The 21,869-nt window shown below is 41.4% G+C and overlaps 1 protein-coding gene across 1 annotated transcript in view; it reads right to left on the bottom strand.

Moving 5' to 3' along the window:
* Nucleotides 1-292: 292 nt before the first annotated feature.
* LOC109908690 (potassium voltage-gated channel subfamily G member 2-like) overlaps nt 293-21,869 on the bottom strand; it is a 33,127-nt gene continuing 11,550 nt past the window's right edge. Inside the window, exons 2-4 of the mRNA XM_020507341.2 lie at nt 20,474-20,790; nt 19,670-20,252; nt 293-1,683 (exon numbers count right to left, since the gene is read on the bottom strand). Of these exons, the coding sequence (XP_020362930.1) occupies nt 952-1,683; nt 19,670-20,252; nt 20,474-20,667 (1,509 nt within the window). The 5' untranslated portion in view covers nt 20,668-20,790 and the 3' untranslated portion in view covers nt 293-951. The remainder of the gene's footprint in view (nt 1,684-19,669; nt 20,253-20,473; nt 20,791-21,869) is intronic.

Raw genomic sequence — 21,869 nt, 5'->3', positions numbered from 1 at the left:
GGAATGTGATACAAAACAGGGCAATGGTGTGCTTTAGGACCATGCGGACGCCTCCGAGCGGTCGGGTAGGCTGTATGGAGTGTTTATCCAACTGGATATAAAATAATAATAATTATGTCCCCCCCACTTCTAAAACCAAAGTTGCACCTCTGATTAGATTGAACATAACATGTCTGGAGCCAAGGCCATTATTATTCAGAGGAGATGTGAAATTGGAGGAAAACCTCCAGACAGAATCATGGGATCAAATGAATTTAATAAAGTGTAGAATCATACATTGCATCAGCCGAGGTCATGGTTTTCTTACATTTATTAAAATATGCAGATCCTGAGTCTATATAGACGCAAACTAAGCATTCTGAAATATGTAAATGTGTTGTTTATAGTTAAATAATCTTTCTTATTGCACTTTTATCTTGTTGCAATATTTCTTATCCTAAATATATACCAAAATTATAATATTTTTAGTGTTTTTTCCCTTAAAATAATAGCTTTATCACACTGAATATTTGTGAGAGAGAAGATTTCTCCCCATGCTGTGCTGTAGGGCTATACTCCTGTGTTGTAGGGCTTCTATACTCCTGGGTGAAATGTCCTTTGACCACAGAGAACTTGTGATTTTATAATGTGATCAGCTCTACACCAGTAATGTCAGCAAAAAGACTTATGCAGCTGTCTTATAAAATCTTAGAAACTCTTGAACACACTCTGATGGACAGAGCTATGGAGGCTCATAAAATGTTGGAGCTCCTTTTTCTTCTTAAGCTTGAAAAAAACGTCACATCCCTGTTTAGATCCTCCAGCTTTAGTACGAGTTTCCCACAGTGCACTGCACACCCACAGGCTCTCACGTTGCACACACACTCAGTCTTGAGTCTGCATGGCCCTCCTCTGTGACGCAAGGGCGATGGACTTCCTGCGTAAAGCAGAAGCGGCGACAGTGATGCCATGTTAACTGTCCGTCTCGGCCGAGTCCTCGCTGTTCTGAGACTTGCTGGAGTCCTGGAAGTCTGGTTTCTGTCTCAGTATTCTGTTCTGCTCCTCCTTCAGCTCCAGGTAGGACCGAGAGAACGTGTGGAAGATGGAGGTGACGGGGAACGCCATCAGGAGGATCCCACTGAGGATGCTGCTGAGCGCCACCACCTGACCCGGGATGCTACGCGGCACCATGTCCCCGTACCCCACCGTTGTCATGGAGATCACCGCCCACCAGTAGGTGCCGGGGATGCTGGTGAAGTCGTACTTGGCGCCCATCTCACTCTCCGCCAGGAACACCAGCGGGGAGAACAGTGCCATGGCAACACACAGGAACAGGAGGAGCAGGCCGAACTCGCGGGTGCAGCGTCGGACCGTCAGGCCTAAGGTCTGCAGCCCCAGGGAGTGGCGCGCCAGACGCATCACGTAGAAGATCCTCAAGGCCCGGAGTACCCGCAGCACCAGGCCCACCTTCTCCAGGTAGTTGTTCCCGCCGCTGGGCTTCTCCCCTCCCTCAGACAGAGAGTCTACGATCACAGTGATGTAATAGGGCAGGATGGCCACCACGTCGATGATGTTGAGGGGCGTCTTCAGGAACACACACTTACTCGGCGTCTGGATGAAGCGCAGCAGGAACTCCAGAGAGAACCAGGCCACACACACAGTCTCCAGGACAAAGATATTGTAGCACCTCTGAGAACACTCACCCTGGAAGACAGAGGAAACGTAGTGTTAAGAAAAACTCACAGTAGAAGAGAGTGAACACACAGTGTTAAGGCAAGCAACAATTATAATGCAAGACATTGGTAGGAAACGACACTACATTCACTATTATAAAACATTCTGGATAACTGTTTCCTAATCACACAAGTTGTCAGTTGTTCCTATCCGGCTCGAAGGAGCAGTTCAACAGCCACCAGTGGCGTCAGACTCCTCTACACCAGCAGGGGCTCCAGGGGGGGTGAGGGGGTAGAGATTTGGGGAGGAGCAATGTTTCGAGGGAGAGCTGGAGAGGGTCTTGGAGCAGCACATAAACCATCTGAACATCCCTGTTAGTTGATTGGGATCATAAGGAAAAGAGACAAGTAACTTTGATCAAACAGCCTGAGGGATATGTTTTTTTCTTCCTGTGTATTATAAAATAGACAGGCAGTCTGTCAGCAGTACTTTACATGATTTATAAAACTGAGAAGAGAGGCTTTGATGATGTCAGAAATTCCTTCCTTTAATTGGCAAGGCTAAGATGGGCTATACAGTACAATGTATTTATATTATTATAGGCTCTGTTTGTAGACTGTCAACTCCTTTAGACAAATCACCCTGGTAGCAATATCTGGTCATACATTCAGAATCTTTGTACCCAAAAAATGAATTACTGGTGTCCAGCCACAATAAATAAAGTCATACAAGTGTGCCATGAGACAGATCCATAGAACTCATGCAGCCACAATGTCAACGGCAACGTGAAGCTGAGGAGAAACCATTGATTCCTTCCCTTTCCTCCCACTCTCTCCAATCTGACTGTTATTAATGCAACTTCATTAAAGGAAATTAATTTCCTTCCTGGGATCAGCAGGGACTAAGCTAAAGCCAACCTTGACTACATTATAAATATATTATAAATACTTTAATTTACTTCTGGCATGATGAAATATCCTTACTTCCTGTAGTGTAATCAATTTTCCGTCTGCTCTAAATGGGTCCATAAATATTACATAACTGTATTTACATGTGATTATGAAAACAGACCCAGAAGGAGAATGAGGAGCGAGGTGGGGGTGGAGATGGGGTGTATGTGTAAAGGTTTATACTGTACAAACATCTAGAATAATTCATTTCTATGAAAGAAAGAAGCCAAGCTGTCGGCCTCTCCTTTTATTGCACTCTCGCTCTGGGGAACCTAGCTACGCTTCATCAACATGTTTAGGAAGAAGTGAGCATGAAATAATGTCTTAATTACTTTTGCCAACTTTTAGTAACTTTCCTCCAGTTAGTACATCCTTCCGTTCCATCATAGTCTCCTCAATTACTCCTTAAATGTGATTAGGGAACACGTGTTTTTGACCAGCGGTTGAGCTCTAACCTGTTAGAGAATCATCACTTGTGAATAAGATGCTAGAGGTGCTTAAAAAAACAACCAAGAGAATATGCATCTTAAAAACCACTCCAGTGTATCCTTGGAGACATAGTGGAGTGAGGAGGGAGTGTAAAAACTAGGCTGGGTGACTTTTAGCCTCTCATTATTCCAGTAAATATACTTTAATCAACGCAAAGCTGTATCTGAAAGGCTTGAAAGGCAAAAGGCAGCACAGAAATCAGCAATCAAAAATATAAACCAGAGCAACATAAACCTTTCTTCCACGTTTACTAATCCAAACAACATGCAACTGCTTCACTATGCTTGGTTATTCACAGAACACAACAATAAACCCATGGGGCCCAGACGTCATTTCAACATCTAGTTTTGATTTACATTTGGTTGAGTTACCAACTAACATGAATTCAACGTGAAATCAACAAAAGATGTCACCATGTCATTGGATTTAGGCAAAAAGTTTTATTTTTTATTTTTATAAGAAAATCCCTTGATGACTTCGCAAATCCAATCAGTTTTCCACTTTGATTCAATGTCATCACATAGATTTTTTTTGTTGAAATAACGTGGAACAACGTTGAATCAACCAATTTCTCCCCCAGAGGGAAGTGTGTATGTGTGCGTAAGTGCTTGCAAGTGTGTGTGCATGTAAAATAAATGCACAATTTGGCCAGTTGTTGTTGTAGTAATGTCCTTTGATGGGTTGAGTCAATAAGTATTCAACCCCTTTGTTATGACAAGGCTAAATAAGGAGGAAGGAAACCACTCAGTTACAGAGTGGAATGGCTGTGATAGGAGAAAACTGATGATGGATTAACAACATTTAAGTTTGTCATTGTAGATACTCCACAATACTGAGTGAAAAGAAGGAAGCCTGTACAGAATAAAAATATTCCAAAACATGCACCCTGTAAAATTGCTAAAAATGTGGCAAAGATTTTAACTTTATGTCCTGAATAGAAAGTGTTATGCTTGGGGCAAATCAACACAACACATCACTGAGTACCACTGTTCATATTTTCAAGCTTGGTGGGTACTGCATCATGTTATGGGTATGCTTGTCATTGGCAAGGACTAGGGATAAAAAATAAATGGAATAGAGCTAAGCACAGGCTAAATCCTAGAGAAAAACCTGGTTCAGTCCGATTTCCAACAGAGACAAATTCACCTTTCAGCAGGACAATAACTTTACACAAGGCCAATTCTACACTAGAGTTGCTTACCAAGACGATATTGAAAGACTTGAAAATGGCTGTGGAAAGACAAGCAATGATCAACGACCAACTTGACAGAGCTTGAAAAATTTTCAATAGAATAATGTGCAAATATTGTAAAATCCAGGTGTGCAAAGCTCTTAGAGATTTACCCAGAAAGACTCACAGCTGTAATCGCTGCCAAAGGTGATTCTAACATGTATTAAATCAGGGGTGTGAATACTTATGTAAATGATATATTTATGCATTTAATTTAATACATTTGTAAAAATGTTTAAAAAATAAATTGTATCACTTTTCAATTCAGGCTGTAACACAACAAAATGTGGAGTACTGTAAGTCAAGTGGTATGAATACTTTCTGAAGTCCCTATACATGGCTACAGTGGATCAAATGAACACACACACAATAATCAGATTCAGCAAACACGCTACTCTGACCATATCAGAGCTCCAGACAGGTGTGTAGCAGCCATGTCGCGTGTTAACTAAACAACATGGCCAATCACCACAAGAGGAGGATGACCTTTGGTCCCCAAGGTGTGTGTAAGTGGGCATGATTTCAAAAACAGGCTTAGCGTAATGCTGAGCTGGCTGTTATTACACACAGTTTTTCAATGGCTTTAGTCAATTTGTTTACCTCGGCCCTTATAACATTCATCTCCTTCACCTCACTGGGCGGGGCAGGGCTGGGAGAGGAGTGTGTGAACATAGGAGCTACAGAACATGGCCATATTACGTTTCAAGAGTTCCCCATACGAGAACACCCATTTCTTTGGTCTAGATTCTCCAACTGGTGTTAAATATTAGTTACAGAACCACAATAACAACACAGCACGACTTGTCAGCAGTGTAGAATGTGGTAGATAATCATCTGTTAGTTGTTTCATCGAATTGTTGTTAGAGCTATGGTACATTCTCTGTGTGAAGGAGTAGCCTTCCCTGTAATTTCTATAAATGTATTTATTGTGTGTTTATATAGCTAGGATCATAAAATGTCAATTCATTATCACATGTTAATTGATCTTTTCCAATCAGCTCAACCTAACCCACTGAGCACACCACGTATTTCAACGTGGATAATATTTGGTGGAGACGTTGATTAATGATTACAACCTATATTCACCCACTCAAAAAGACAGCCAAAAGTTAGTTGAATTTCCAGTGTGTTATCCCTATGCTTTCAACCATCTAAAAGCACAACCAAATTCCAATGGAAAAACGATGTCTAATTTTCGGTTTAGTTGTCATCCAAATGTCTATCACTGCTCTTTCAACCATTTAAAAACGCACCATAAAGTACATAGTGCAAGTGATCAATGTCATTCGATATTTTCTGCAGATTATAACAGCACTTGTGAAGATCTCCACAGACCTGCGATGACCTATGCATGCTATCCTGAACATGCACGCTTGATATGATTACATAAGTAGAAATGTATAGTTACAGTAACCTCAATGTGGCCATTTTAAGGTTGAATGTTACACTCGTTTGAAAGATAGGCTATTTACGTATTACAAAAGTAATACTGAATTTTGTTTGGTTGACAATGCAACCAAATATCTACATTTAAAGGAGATGTATCTACTGCTTGGATAGTTCCATCTGAGACACTGGCTTAATCCTATTCTTTAACTTTAATTTTTGTTTGAGTTGGAGATGGAGATGTGAATTCAACATATAATTTGTTAACTTGACAACAAGTTAATAGGCTATTTATGGTATTTCAAAAGTGATTCATATTTCCATCTCAACCAAAAATTTAAGTTATACATTAGGACTAGATCAAATCAAACTTTAAATGCGCTTTAAATAATGTTTTATTTGATTTAGTCCTATTCTTTCATTTTTGGTTGAGGTAAAGACGTGAATCCAACATATCAATTATACATTTTTAGACAGACTGAAATTAAAGCCAGACTAAGTCCGTGGCACAGATGGAACTATCCAAGCAGAAGATGAATCTCCTTCAAATATTGATATTTGGTTGCTTTGACAACCAAACAATTAAACATGGCTAAATATCATACAATTTCAAATCAACCAGAGCTTGAAATCATAGGTCTATTTTATTATTATGGGTTAAATTAAAACAATAGCTGTGTTATATAGGTCTATATAGCATCATTGATGGTATATGAGTGAAAGTATAGCTACGTTTCATTTGCTCTGTTTAACCTACCCTTTGGAATGACTTTGATAGCAACAGTGAATCTATTTCATTTTTAAATGGAGATCTATTAACAATCATTCTCACAATAGCACATTGGTAATAGTTAGTGACAATATTATAGCTAAGCAGGGCTGGGCTTCGTTAAAACCCTGGATGGGAGACCAAATGGTAGCCATAGATAGATCAATTCTCCAGTAGGTGGTGCTGCTCAGCCTATTGTTGTTTTTCCTGATAGTGGATATACTGGTGAATACCTGACATTGGTTTAAAAGGTACAAATTCAACATATTTTTCTACAAGGTTTCTCTGTTGAAATTGAGTTACCATAATTACATAATCATGTGATGGAAATCTCACCCTCAAAACAATAGTTAAGACTTTTTTCAAATCCAACATATTTTCCCCTTAGATTCCACATCACAATACTTTGACAAATTACATTGAAACAATGTTGATTCAACAAGTTTTTGCCTAGTGGGATGTCCCTTTAATTGTCAGCTGACTGCTTGCAAGCTTTGCTAATTATCAAATTGCACACACCTGTGGCCTCCTCCCTCAAGCACTGCAGTTTCTTTGAATGGGAAATGGTGTTCAGTGTGTGAAGGTTACTGCTGGTATGTCATGCAAGTTAATAAAAATGACTTATTTATTGTAAAATTATCATCTCCTTCTCATCAATGTGAGAGGGCACTGGCCAGCTATCTCACATTCAGTGAACAGGAGAGCCTGCACCTTGTGATTCTGAAGGCTGTTGTGGTTTAATGTTTAGATGTTAAAGGTGCTACACATAGGATATTTTACATTTTTGCATTGTAATTTCTGGAAATGTCCATAATATACAGTACCAATCAAAAGTTTGGACACACTTACTCAGAGACAGTTTTGATGTCTACAATTATTCTACAATGTAGAAAATAGTAAAACAAAATAAAGAAAAACCCTTGAATGAGTAGGTGTGTCCAAACCTTTGACAGTTACTGTATATTTGTTGATAACGATAGTGATTCACAGTATTACTTCCCCACCAGTGTTGTGATTGGCTGTGATATTCACCTATTGATTTATACCACCGGAGCAGCAACTGTTGTCAAAATGGGAAAGCTGTTCTGAATTTGTGGCTGTATTATCTAGCAGAAATTGCTCAGTCATTTCCTGGTTGCTTAAATTCTACACTTGTTTGCTCAATTTCAGACTGTGGGCTGACACCGGATTTGTAGACTGCATTGTACTCAGCACTCTATTGTCCCTCTAATCAAACACTTCATGAGAGCCTATGAGCTCATGTTGCGCAACGTTTCAATAGGTGTGAGAAAACAGAGGGATGGCCTCTACTAAAAATAGGAGGCTCAGTTTTATATAGGATAGGCCTACTATATTTGTTTCTCAACTTTCCTAATATTAAGCACATTGCTTATCTTTACAACAGGAGTATAGCCTACCTGGCTGGCATGAGAATAAACCACGGGGAAAAGCATCCTCCATTCACTATTTAAGTCCATAGATGACATGTATTTTCCCCACTTACCCGGTTTCGATACAGGCGCATGATAATGGTCCATTCTAAAACAAAACCAATTTTACACATTTACTAAATAATATATGTAAAGTCAAGATTAAATCAAGAATAGTCTGATCGCTGACAATATTATCCTCTCACTTGTGAATTATATATTATCACGTGAATTATGCCAAATTTTTTGTGACTTTTTCTAATCATATTTGCACACCTCATGTAGCCTAGCCCATAGGCCTATATGTTTTAATATGGTTTGTATTACAACTAAAGTGGTCAAATCAAATAACTTCTTAAAATTAAGCACATTAACCCGCTTTACAAGGAGTGTAGAGCCTAACTGGCATACATAAGCAGCGTGTGAGTTTCAAGTTTGGGGAAGATCATTTTCACCATAAAAAAGCACCTTTATAATAAAAGCATGACATGCATAATTGCATTTGCGATTACTTTTGATAATGGTGTTTTCAGCTAATGGAACATTTGCGCTTATAGCCTACTACCATGTGCGCATTGCTGCGCTTATAGCCTACTACCATGTGTGCATTGCTGCGCTTATAGCCTACTACCATGTGCGCATTGCTGCGCTTATAGCCTACTACCATGTGCGCATTGCTGCGCTTATAGCCTACTACCATGTGTGCATTGCTGCGCTTATAGCCTACTACCATGTGCGCATTGCTGCGCTTATAGCCTACTACCATGTGTGCATTGCTGCGCTTATAGCCTACTACCATGTGTGCATTGCTGCGCTTATAGCCTACTACCATGTGCGCATTGCTGCGCTTATAGCCTACTACCATGTGTGCATTGCTGCGCTTATAGCCTACTACCATGTGCGCATTGCTGCGCTTATAGCCTACTACCATGTGTGCATTGCTGCGCTTATAGCCTACTACCATGTGTGCATTGCTGCGCTTATAGCCTACTACCATGTGCGCATTGCTGCGCTTATAGCCTACTACCATGTGTGCATTGCTGCGCTTATAGCCTATTACCATGTGCGCATTGCTGCGCTTATAATGTGAAGAAATAGCCTAATAGTTTATCAACATTTTAAGATAAACGTTCTAATCTGTTGCATCAGCCACATTGTGTAAAAAAGTTTTCGGGATGCTAGTGGTTGTATTAATTTGGGTGCATTACGGACACACAAAGGGGATGTGCCGTGAAATTCTAGGCATTATCAAGTCCTTGTCAAATTGTGAATGAGTGACTGATGTAGTGTGTGCAGCCTGCACAGAAAACAAAGCAGAGCTCATGCTTTTCAAGCAACTATTTTCAAATCATCATTAGTCACGTCATGCAACGTATTAAAAATCTAAACAATGTTAGTAGAACAACTAAAGTAAAATGAATAACTCTATATTAAGCATATAGGATTGACCTATTTCTTTGTTAAGCGCTCAACACAGCCGTATGTGCACACTCCCTCAAATCCTTTGGAGAAAATATCCTTTCTATTTTATTCAGCTTTGCTCAATTGTATTCTTCATACTATCAAATAATGTCACGGAATTCTAAGCAAATCTTGTCTGCTAAATGAACTAGTGTAGCCCACAGCCGTTTGGCATAGCCAACTCATAATATTCTGTTCTTCTGAAATACACTACATTATCATGCTTCTTTAGACCTGTCTAATATCAATAATGGATTTATTGTGAAGGTGTAGGCTATATTACCTGGATTTATTATAGATAGGGATGTTCCAAAGGTCTGCATCAGTGGCTTGTAGGCTGCGTGTGGAAGCCAGGAGATGCTAAATGTGTTTATGTTAATTAACGGTCAATTACCGTGAGACAGTTATTTGCTTGACAATTACCGTCTGACAAAACTTCATGACCACCACAGCCCTGACCAACACACATCTGTTTTTCTAACTACCTGGACCTACCATTCGGTTTTGAAGTATCGAAACCGAACCATATGATTTGAATGAAAAGGTGACTAAGAATCGCTCATCATTTCAAATAGGCTGCATGAATGTACTAAACAGCATATAAACACTAAATAAGTCAAGAGCCAGACAGGTAGCCTAATTAAATACGCTATACTATTTAAATTATTTCAAGGTTTTAGTCTACAAATAAATATATTTTGAAGCATTTGTGAGTGTGACACACTAGGCTGGCAGAGACATTAAGCACTCAGCATTTAAACAACATTTCATTGTATTAAATCATTATAGTCTATAAATTGCACATATAGGCAGTGACTTGCTTAACATTAAATACATTTTTTTTAAATGCCTTATTAGGCTCAGTCTTCAGTGTCTTTGAATTAATTTTTAGAAACACGGGTTTGACCAGAGTCTGTGGCTTCAGGCTCATGCGATGGTGCCTGGAGAGCAGGTCAGCAGTGGAGAATATTCTCTCCACACTTGCAGAGCCACTGGGATGCTAAAAACTCTTCGGACTATTCTTGCCAGGCTGGGCAGGATGCATAGTTTATTTTTATTTTTCTGTAGGTAAGCCCAAAAGATCTGAGGTAAAATAACCTGATCAAAATGGAAAGCTCCTTGAAAGAGGAAATATGCCAGGACTATTGGGCCAAAATCTATGATGGCCTATTGTATAAGAGGTCAGATCTTTGTTCATAAATACTTTTCTACAATGACACATTTACCTAGCTACCCACCTCATTCCTTTCTGTTAGCATGTGCACGTAGTAAGTACACTATCCTGCCTTCGAGATATGTGTCTTTTCAGATTCCACAATGATTCTTTAGTTGTGGACACTACATCACCACACTTCGTCTCGTCCTCTTGGTCCTCCTCATATTGGTAAGTCACCTTGATTTGTCACCTGTGTGTTTTAGTAGTTTCTTTATGAAAATATTTAGGATACTTGGTGACAGTAGCTAAAGCAAGGGGCTATAGCAGCACACAAGTAGACTACAGATGCATGCTGGGCCGGGCATGCCCATGCCCTGAACTCGTGAAGTGAGCGCTACTGGAGTGAAATTGGAGCGGACTAGAAGGCCAGCTCCAATACTCTGACACCTGGTAGAAAATATATAATTTCAATAAGCATTTTTCCACATCTGGCCATGCTTTCCACCTGGCTACCCCTACCCTGGCCAACATCTCAGCACCCCCTGCTGCCAATGACTGGAACAAATTGTAGAAATCTCTGAAGCTGGAGTCTTATATCTCCCTCTCTAATTTTAAACATCAGCTGTCTGAGCAGCTTTTTTTTTTAACCTTTATTTAACCAGGCAAGTCAGTTAAGAACAAATTCTTATTTTCAATGACGGCCTAGGAACAGTGGGTTAACTGCCTATTCAGGGGCAGAACGGTACAGATTTGTACTTTGTCAGCTCGGGGGTTTGAACTTGCAACCTTCCGGTTACTAGTCCAACGCTCTAACCACTAGGCTACCCTGCCGCCCTGCTTACCGATCACTGTACCTGTACACAGCCAATCTGTAAATAGCACACCCGACTACCTCATCCCCATATTTTTACTTACCCTCTTGCTTTTTTGCACCCCAGTATCTCTACTTGCACATCATCATCTGCACATCTATCACTCCAGTATTAATGCTAAATTGTAATTATTTCCGCCTCTAGAACCTATTTATTGCCTACCTCCCTACTCTTCTACATGTGCACACACTGTACATAGATTTGTCTATTTTTATTTTATTTTGTGTTATTGACTGTATAGCCGTGGCCAAAAGTTTTGAGAATGACACAAATATACATTTTCACAAAGTTTGCTGCTTCAGTGTCTTTAGATATTTTTGTCAGATGTTACTATGGAATACTGAAGTATAATTACCAGCATTTCATAAGTGTCAAAGGCTTTTATTGACAAATACATGAAGTTGATGCAGAGTCAATATTTGCAGTGTTGACCCTTCTTTTTCAAGACCTCTGCAATCCACCTTGGCATGCTGTCAATTAACTTCTGGGCCACATCCTGATGGCAGCCCATTCTTGCATAATCAATGCTTGGAGTTTGTCAGAATTTGTGGGTTTTTGTTTGTCCACCCGCCTCTTGATGATTGACCACAAGTTCTCAATGGAATTAAGGTCTGGGGAGTTTCCTGGACATGGACCAAAATTATAGATGTTTTGTTCCCCGAGCCACTTAGTTACCACTTTTGTCTTATGGCAAGGTGCTCCATCATGCTGGAAAAGGCATTGTTTGTCACCAAACTGTTCATGGATGGTTGGGAGAAGTTGCTCTTGGGGGATGTGTTGGTACCATTCTTTATTCATGGCTGTGTTCTTAGGCAAAATTGTGAGTGAGCCCACTCCCTTGGCTGAGAAGCACACATGAATGGTCTCAGGATGCTTTACTGTTGGCATGACACAGGACTGATGGTAGCGCTCACCTTGTCTTCTCCGGACAAGCTTTTTTCCGGATGCCCCAAACCATCAGAAAGGGGATTCATCAGAGAAAATAACTTTACCCCAGTCCTCAGCAGTCCAATCCCTGTACCTTTTGCAGAATATCAGTCTGTCCCTGATGTTTTTCCTGGAGAGAAGTGACTTGTTTGCTGCCCTTCTTGACACCAGGCCATCCTCCAAAAGTCTTCGCCTCACTGTGCGTGCAGATGCACTCACACCTGCCTGCTGCCATTCCTGAGCAAGCTCTGTACTGCTGGTGCCCCGCAGCTGAATCAACTTTAGGAGATGGTCCTGGGGCTTGCTGGACTTTCTTGGGCGCCCTGAAGCCTTCTTCACAACAATTGAACCGCTCTCCTTGAAGTTCTTGATGATCCGATAAATGGTTGATTTAGGTGAAATCTTACTGGCAGCAATATCCTTTCCTGTGAAGCCCTTTTTGTGCAAAGCAATGATGACGGAAATTGTTTCCTTGCAGGTAACCATGATTGACAGAGGAAGATCAATGATTCCAAGCACCACCCTCCTTTTGAAGCTTCCAGCCTGTTATTCAAACTCAATCAGCATGACAGAGTGATCTCCAGCCTTGTCCTCGTCAACACTCACACCTGTGTTAATGAGAGAATCACTGACATGATGGCAGCTGGTCTTTTGTGGCAGGGCTGAAATGCAGTGGAAATGTTTTGGTGGATTCAGTTCATTAGCATGGCAAAGAGGGACTTTGCAATTAATTGCAATTCATCTGATCACTCTTCATAACATTCTGGAGTATATGCAAATTGCCATCATACAAACTGAGGCAGCAGACTTGTGAAAATGAATATGTGTCATTCTCAAAACTTTTGGCCACGACTGTACATTTGTTTATGTGTAACCCTGTGTTGTTGTTTTTGTCGCACTGCTTTGCTTTATCTTGGCCAGGTCACAGTTGTAAATGAGAACATGTTCTCAACTGGCCTACCTAGTTAAATAAAGCTGCCTAAGGAGGGAGTAGGGGCACTCGACTCACAGAGATGCTGTTCGAGACAGTAGGAGATCCAGAGGATCAAGGTGCAGCCCGCCAGCCATGCTGTGTGTGTACGTGTGAGAGAAAGTGCTTGAGGCTAGATGGCCTCAGGATCCTGGTGTATGATCAGAGCAGAGTGATGGTAGCTGTCTCATTCCTCTCCAAAGGGTGTGTGCGTGTGTGTTTATGTGGAAGCCTTGTCTTGGATGATTTTGTTTTTGGCAAAGCGTTCCCCATATGATGACTAACACACTAATCCAATACAATGACTGAAGAACAGACTTTCTCCACAGTAGGACATTTCTTTAGACTTTCGAAGTCATTGATATTTTTCATTTGAGTGAGAGAAGTGTAATCTCCCACATTAAATAATCTATTTTCCTGGCTTCTTTTCCAGTTATTTAAATCTTTTATTATGTTTCTTAAATGTATTTGTTTCTCACTAGACTGAAATAACTCAGTGGAATAATTCCCATAATTCACGCTGGCAATCAATTACATTACAGCAGACGTACGCTGGCCTCAACCCAGGCGGTCTTGTTGCCTGTCAAGAGAGATTCTTGGGGACCTTCAATGCTGCAGAATTATTTTGGTATCTGTGCCTCGACACAATCCTGTCTCGGAGCTCTAAGGACAATTCCGTCGACCTCATGGCTTGGTTTTTGCTCTGACATGCACTGTCAACTGTGGGTCCTTATATAGACAGGTGTGTGCCTTTCCAAATCATGTCCAACCAATTGAATTTACCACAGGTGGACTCCAATCAAGTTGTAGAAACATCTCAAGGATGATCAATGGAAACAGGATACAGCTGAGCTCAATTGAGTCTCATAGCAAAGGGTCTGAATATTTATGTAAATAAGGTATTTCTGTTTTTATTAGTTTTTTATAAACTGTCATTATTGATCATATTGTGTGTAGATTGATGAGGACCATTTTTTATTTTAGAATAAGGCTGTAACGTAACAAAATGTGGAAAGTCAAGGGGTCTGAATACTTTCAGAATGCACTGTATTATAAGAGAGAAGAAAATGGATAAAACAAGTTCTAAATTTCCACAGACGTTAACAGGGGGAGAAATAAGCCATTTTGACATTGAGGTGTGAAAAGACTGAAATTGACACACAAACTCAGAGGACACACTACTTAGAGCAACGTTTCCCAAACCCGGTCCTGGGACCCCAAGGGGTGCGCGTTTTGGTTTTTGCCCTAGCACGACACAGCTGATTCAAATAATCAAAGCTTGATGAAAAACCAAAACGTGCACCCCTTGGGGCTCCGTGGACCGAGTTTGGGAAACACTCTACTCTGAGGACACACACACACACACTTTAATCCTCTATTCATCCAGATAGAGGCAATAAGCACACCCATAAAACTCTACATGTGTGTATGTGCAGCTGTTATGTGGGCCTGAATCACTGAGCTGTATCAGAACAGACAAGCTAAGTGCTGTCCATCACCAACACCACCTTGGCTTTGTCCTCTGATGCTTTTACAAAAACCACAACTTCTTTTCAGTTTTAATGGATCCACAACTGCACGCAGTCAAAGGGATATGAAGGTTAGAGTCTAACTGAGTCTGGAAGACAAGGGTTGTCAGAACATCTCTGTGCAGGTGAGACAAGCCTGCGGACGGAGGAACAACAAGCTAAATGCATAATCAGAATGTAACATTTAACATGGTTGAGGACACCAACTCTTACTGTAAGACTACAAATGTATTAGATTATTATCTGCTGGTCTAGTTCGTTCGTGAGTTTAGCCTATAGCTGAAACATATCATGATAAACTGCATCTGAATCTACACTGAGAAATAATTAACACAACATGCAACAATTTCAATATGTTTACAGAGTTACAGTTCATAAGGAAATCAGTGAATTAAAATACATAGATTATGGCCTAATTTATTTATTTCACATGACTGGGAATACAAATATGCATCTGTTGGTCACAGATACTGTACCTTTAAAAAAAATGTAGGGGAGTTGATCAGAAAACCAGTCACCTGGTGTGACCACCATTTACCTCATGCAGTGTGACACATTTCCTTCGCATAGAGTTGGTCAGGCTGTTGATTGTGACCTGGAATGTTGTCCCACTCCTCTTCAATGGCTGTGCGAAGTTGTTGGATATTGTCTGGAAATTGAACACTTTGTCGTACACGTCGATACAGAGCATCCCAAACATGCTTAATGGGCGGCATGTCTGGTGAGTATGCAGGCCGTGGAAAATCTGGGATATTTTCAGCTTCCAGGATATGTGACAAGATCCTTGAGATATGGGGTTGTGCATTATTATGCTGAAACATGAGATGATGGTGGCGGATGAATGGCACGACAATGGGCCTCAGGATCTCGTCACGGTATCTCTGTGCATTCAAATTGCCATCGATAAAATTACATTGTGTTTGTTGTCCGTAGCTTATGCCTGCCCATACCATAACCCCACTGCCACCGTAGGGCACTCTATTCACAACGTTGACATCAGCAAATCGCTCACCCACACGATGCCATACATAGTGGTCTGCCATCTGCCTGGTACATTTGAAACCGGGATTCATCCGTGAAGAGCACACCTATCCAGTGTGTCAGTGGCCATTGAAGGTGAGAACAACACCCAACTGAAATCAGGTCAAGACCATAGAGAGGACGACGAGCACGCAGATAAGCTTCCCTGAGAAGGTTTATGACAGTATGTGTAGAAATCCTTCAGTTGTGCAAATCCAGAGTTTCGTCAGATATGTGGGTAGCTGGTTTCAGATGAAATTCTTGAAAATTACGTTGGAGGCGGCTTATTGTAGAGAAGTGAACATTTAATTATCTGGCAACAGCTCCGGTGGGCATTCCTGCAGTCAGCATGCCAATTGCACACGCCCTCAAAACTTGAGACATCTGTGGCATTGTGTTGTGTTTTACAGTGGCCTTTTATTTTCCCCAGCACAAAGTGCACTTGTGTAATGAGCATGCTGTTTAATTAGCTTCTTGATATGCCACTCCTGTCAGGTGGATGGATTATCTTCGCAAAGGAGAATTTGTTCACAAAATGAGAGAAATAAACTTTTTGTGCGTATGGCACATTTCTGGGATCTTTTATTTCAGCTCATGAAACATGGGAACAACACTTTACATGTTGTGTTTATATTTTTGTTCAGCATACCCCTCAATAAAGACAGCGTCCTAGGGATTTCATTCAATTTACATCCATAGTGGGAAGATCTATGCTGATCACCATCAAAGCCTCCCGTTAATGAATATTAGCTCAACTAACGGAGGAGGATGGTGGGCGGACTCCATTCACACGGCTCAGGTTATTAGCTCTTACTAATGAAGATAGTTGATTTGGATTTCTCTGAAGTGTTTAGTCACAATATTGCTCTGCTTAACATTAACACAGCCCGTAGCGTAACCTACAACATGGGCCTAGACAACCCTCCTTAACCTTCAAACATGGACATGAGAATAAACAGAGAACATTCCATAGATACTGCTCCCTATCAACAAGTACAGAGTATTCTTGGCCGTTTGTCAAGTCTCTCTCTCCCTCTCATTATAACACAGCATTTGTATATATCCTTGCCTGACCTTTGCCTTCCTCAATCACTTACAGTATTTACTCTTTTAAAGCTCAGCCAGTAACCTCACCTAATAGGAGATGAGCGCTTCAAGAGAAGGTTTTGTTTGGGGAGTTAGCTCGCTAACACCAACCCTCCTTGTAGCTAGCTCGCTAACCCTCCTTGTAGCTTGCTTGTTAACCCTCCTTGCACTCTGATTTCCACTTTGAAGATACAGCACATCCTCAGCCCCCTCACCCCCTCTCCACCCTCCTCTCACCCCGACGCAGAGGTCTCTTTGGTAGCGGGAGAAGCCTGTGGAGGTTCTCTATAAATCATTCTAAAGCTTTATTAATGTCATTCAGGAGGTTGACTGTGTTGCCCCACAAAGACACTCCAGCAGGAACACTGAGGTCTCAGAGGCACAACTACTAGACATGAAACACCCAGAAGAAGAAGATAATATAATTACTTGTCAGTGGAATTGGTGCAGTAACATTAGGTGGCCACTGGCCAAGTTCTAAGCCCTATGGGACCCCTGAGGACCACAAGAGGACAACCTCTGGCTTAATGTACTGATTATTAATCTACAGTGCCTTCAGAAAGTATTCATACCCCCTGACCCCTTGTCACACACACACACACACACACACACACACACACACACACACACACACACACACACACACACACACACACACACACACACACACACACACACACACACACACACACACACACACACACACACATACACACACACACACACACACTGTGAAAGTGGAATTATGTTTTTAGAAATGTTTACAAAATAAATCAAAATGAAAAGCTGAAATGTCTTGAGTCAATAAGTATTCAACCCCTTTGCAATGGCAAGCCTAAATAAAGTGCAGGAGTAAAAAAGTGCTTAACAAGTCACATAGAGTACCACAGTATGTGTCATAATACCCATAAAACCTAGCGGTCAAACAGAGAAATGGTTCTAATTGTTTTTACAGCATACATCTTTCCCACTTCAAATAAGGGCTGTGTTTCATGTAAGCTTACCCTGACCTGTTTTGATAACCATGTAAATCTATCTCAGACAAGGTGACTTTTAAAATCAATATATTTGCCTGTATTTAGAGTTTGTAGTCTTGCATGATGTCTACTCTGATGCTAATTAGCATTTTCGAATTGAGCCAAATATATTGATAATAGTCATCTTGTTGGAGAGAGATTTACACGGTTATCAAAATATCACGCAAGGGTAAGCCTACACAAACCACAGCCCTTATTTGAAGTATTTCTAAAATCACCTATGGGAAAAATGAATGGTGGAAAAACGATTAGGACCATTTCCCTGTTTGACCGCTAGATTTTATGGGTATTATGACACGTCCACTGTGGAGCTTTATAAGTTGCATGGACTCACACTGTGTTATTTTTTTATTGACTACCTCGTCTCTGTACCCCACACGTACAATTGTCTGTCCCTCGGTCGAGCAGTGAATTTCAAACACATTCAACAACAAAGACCAGGGAGGTTTTCCAATGCCTCACAAAGAAGGCCACCTATTGGTAGATTAAAAATAATTTAAGCAGACATTGAATATCCCTTTGAGCATGGTGAAGTTATTACTAACACTTCAATATACCTAGTCACTAAAAAGGAAATCACTCAGGGATATCAACCTTGACGCCAATGGTGACTTTAAAACGGTTTGAGTTAATGGCTGTGACAGGAGAAACTGAGGAAGGATCAACAACATGGTAGTTACTCCACAATACTAAACTAATTGACAGAGTGAAAAGAAGGAAGCCTGTACAGAATATAAATATTCCAAAAGAAGCATCCTGTTTGCAATAAGGCACTAAAGTAAAACTACAACAAAAATTGGTCTAAGAAATGAACTTCATGTCCTAAGTACAAAGCGTTATGTTTGGAGCAAATCCAACACAACACATTATGTTATGGGCGTGCTTGTCATCGGCAAAGTCTATGACTGTACAGTCAAAATCCTATAGGAAAACCTGGTTCAGTCTGGAGTTGCTTACCAAGATGACATTGAATGTTCCCGAGTGGCCTATTTACAGTTGACTTAAAATTGGTTTGAAAATCTATGGCAAAACTTGAAAATGGCTGTCCAGCAATGATCAACAACCAACTTCACAGAGCTTAAAGACTTGTTAAAGAATGTGCAAATGTTGTACAATCTAGGTGTGCAAAGCTCTTAAAGGCTTACCAAGAAAGTTTCACAGCTGTAATCACTGCCAAAGGAGATTCTAACATGTATTGACTTAGGGGTGTGAATACTTATGTAAACGAGAGATTTCCATATTTCATTTTCAATACAATTGCTAATATTTCAGTCTGTAACAACAAAATATGTAATAGGTCTGAATACTTTCTGAAGGCACTGTATATTCTATGTTCATTATTCCTTTACTGCCTGAATAAGAGCAATACGCGAGTGCCTTAACAGCAGCAGCAGTGATCTGGCAAATGGAATAATCTGGTATTAATGTGATTGGAGTTGTAGCGTGGCAGTCGTCCCTGACAACATCCCTGAGCCATCACATTACCTCTGTGAAGATTAGTTACTATAAGGGGGAAGACTCGCCATGTGGAGGTTGTCCCTCAAACTTCATCCTACTAAGAGCAGAATGTAGATGTGGATGTGCTCAGAGTTTCCAGGTCTGTAACTCGGTTAGGTCAAACTCCTGGTCCTATGTATAACCCACCCGAGTGTGACCCAGAAGTAAAACCCTGTGAGTAGGAAGTAAACAGGTAGTGAACTCACCCTCTCCTCCTCCTCCCGGAGGTCGGGCATGGTACTGATGCAGAGCGTTACTGCGGTGATGGCCACAAACACCACCGACAAGAAGGCAAAGATCTTTCCAGGTAGTCCAGATTGAGGGTTCTCCACCATGTCGTGCAGCCTGCGCATACACCCCGCCATGCGGCTCTCCTCCTCCTCCCCCCCTCCCTCCCCGACGTGCCCCTGCCCATCCTCACAGCTCTGGGGGGTCAGGGTTGTGGTGAGCTCTGCCTCCTCCATCCTCAGCTGCTCCTTGAGCTCCTCCTGCCTGATGCGTAGCTTTCGGAGGCAGCACCACTCCAGCCTGGTGTCCTCCACGCCCCAGTAGACCAGCTCCTCCTGGAAGGACAGGGCACACATCTCCCTCAGCAGCCGCAGCCGCCCTGCCGCTAGGAACGTCACGATGGTGCGGAACGCAGATGGGCTGCGGTCAAAGAAGTACTCCTGGCACCCGTCGTCGTAGTCATCACACACCTCCATGATCTCGTCCAATGAGCTACAGCCCCTCAGCCGGCCCAGCCGCGTCAGAGGGAACTCCTCCAGAACGGACCAGGGGATACGGTACCTGGTGAGAGGAAAACTCACAATGTTACCGCTGCACAATGACTTTGCACAATAGTCACTGAAATACTCTTCAAATACTCTTCAAGTTATAATGCTCTTGAGCAGCAGCAAGACCAATGTCTGGATTATTTGCCTTTTAAATATTGCACCCAAAGACTTCTGATTATGAACTATTGATTACTGAGATGAACACAGCAACTCTTGACTCTGTTGGTATTGTACCTGATCCCGCCCACGTTGATGACGGCTGATAGGTCGTTCTCCTCCTGCCCCTCATTGGGCCTCCGCAGCAGCCGTTGTCGCTTGAAGAACACACCCTTCTTAGTTACCACCTCCTGCTGGTTCTCAATGGGGAAGTGGAAGGGCGTGAACTCTTTCTCCGTGCTGCCCGCTAGGAAGGCCACCTCCTGGTACATCCCTGCTGCTCCTCTGGGTGACCCAGGGGGTCCTGGTTGGGAGGCGATGGGTGGGGAGTGGGGGGGGTTCACTGACCGACTGGGTTGGCAGGGACCTCACCCATCCAGGAGCAGGGTTGGGCTCTATGGAAACAAAGCAGATGAAAGAATGTTTAGACATAGAAATGACTTCCACTGGTTTATTGGGACGGATTACTTCAGAATCTCAGGATGAACCATATACAAGACACTCTTCAGGCTCCTTTTGTCCCCTCTTTCTCTCGTCACACCAACAAGTTTTGCATCAGCAGGAACCCCGATGCAGAGAGAGGAATTTGTTAAGTTGTTGTGGTATTTAACGCATCGCTGAGGGCCTAAATGAGATGTTTCTCTTTAAAGGATTGTTTATCAAGGTTCACTAAATTAAAATAAATACAGAGCAATTAGCTGTGGAATGTCGACAATGAAAAGAACAAACTGTTTGGATATACTTGGTAAAACTTCCCGTGATTAATCTTTCATGGGCCATTGACTTTGTTTATGACAACAGAAAAAGTGCAATTCATTCTGCAGCAATAATATCTGGCTTTAATCTTCTTATTCCAACATAGATTTTTATATCAGTATAACCACAGCTTCAGCTGATGGAACAAACTCCTAAAATGTGGCACTTTCCAATGGCACCTTCCAGTCTTACAACTGACAGAATGCAGCTCTGCGTAGCGAGGGTTAAATGATTCATACAAAGCCAAATTAGATCACAGTGAACTACTGTCAGCCACAAAACTCCTCTTCATGATGCAGCCTCACACTAAAACTTTAATCAGTTTCATTCACGAGAATGTTCTGAACCTCAAAACAGGACACATTGTGACTGTTGGTGAATAAGAGGAAAACTTTACAAACTCTTCCAAAATCTTTTGAGAAACTCATATATACATATATATACACACACACACCGTACAGTTGAAGTCAGAAGTTTACATACACCTTAGCCAAACACATTTAAACTCAGTTTCACAATTCCTGACATTTAATCCTAGTAAAAATTCACTGTTTTAGGTCAGTTAGGATCACCACTTTATTTTAAGAAGGTGAAATGTCAGAATAATAGTAGAGAGAATGACTTATTTCAGGTTATATATCTTTCATCATATTCCCAGTGGGTCAGAAGTTTACATACACTCAATTAGTATTTGGTAGCATTGCCTTTAAATTGTTTA

The sequence above is a fragment of the Oncorhynchus kisutch genome, linkage group LG17, assembly GCF_002021735.2.
Source record: "Oncorhynchus kisutch isolate 150728-3 linkage group LG17, Okis_V2, whole genome shotgun sequence".
NCBI classification, from domain to species: domain Eukaryota; kingdom Metazoa; phylum Chordata; class Actinopteri; order Salmoniformes; family Salmonidae; genus Oncorhynchus; species Oncorhynchus kisutch.
The sequence above is the reverse complement of the archived record's forward strand: the minus strand, read 5'-3'. Positions and strand labels throughout refer to the sequence as shown.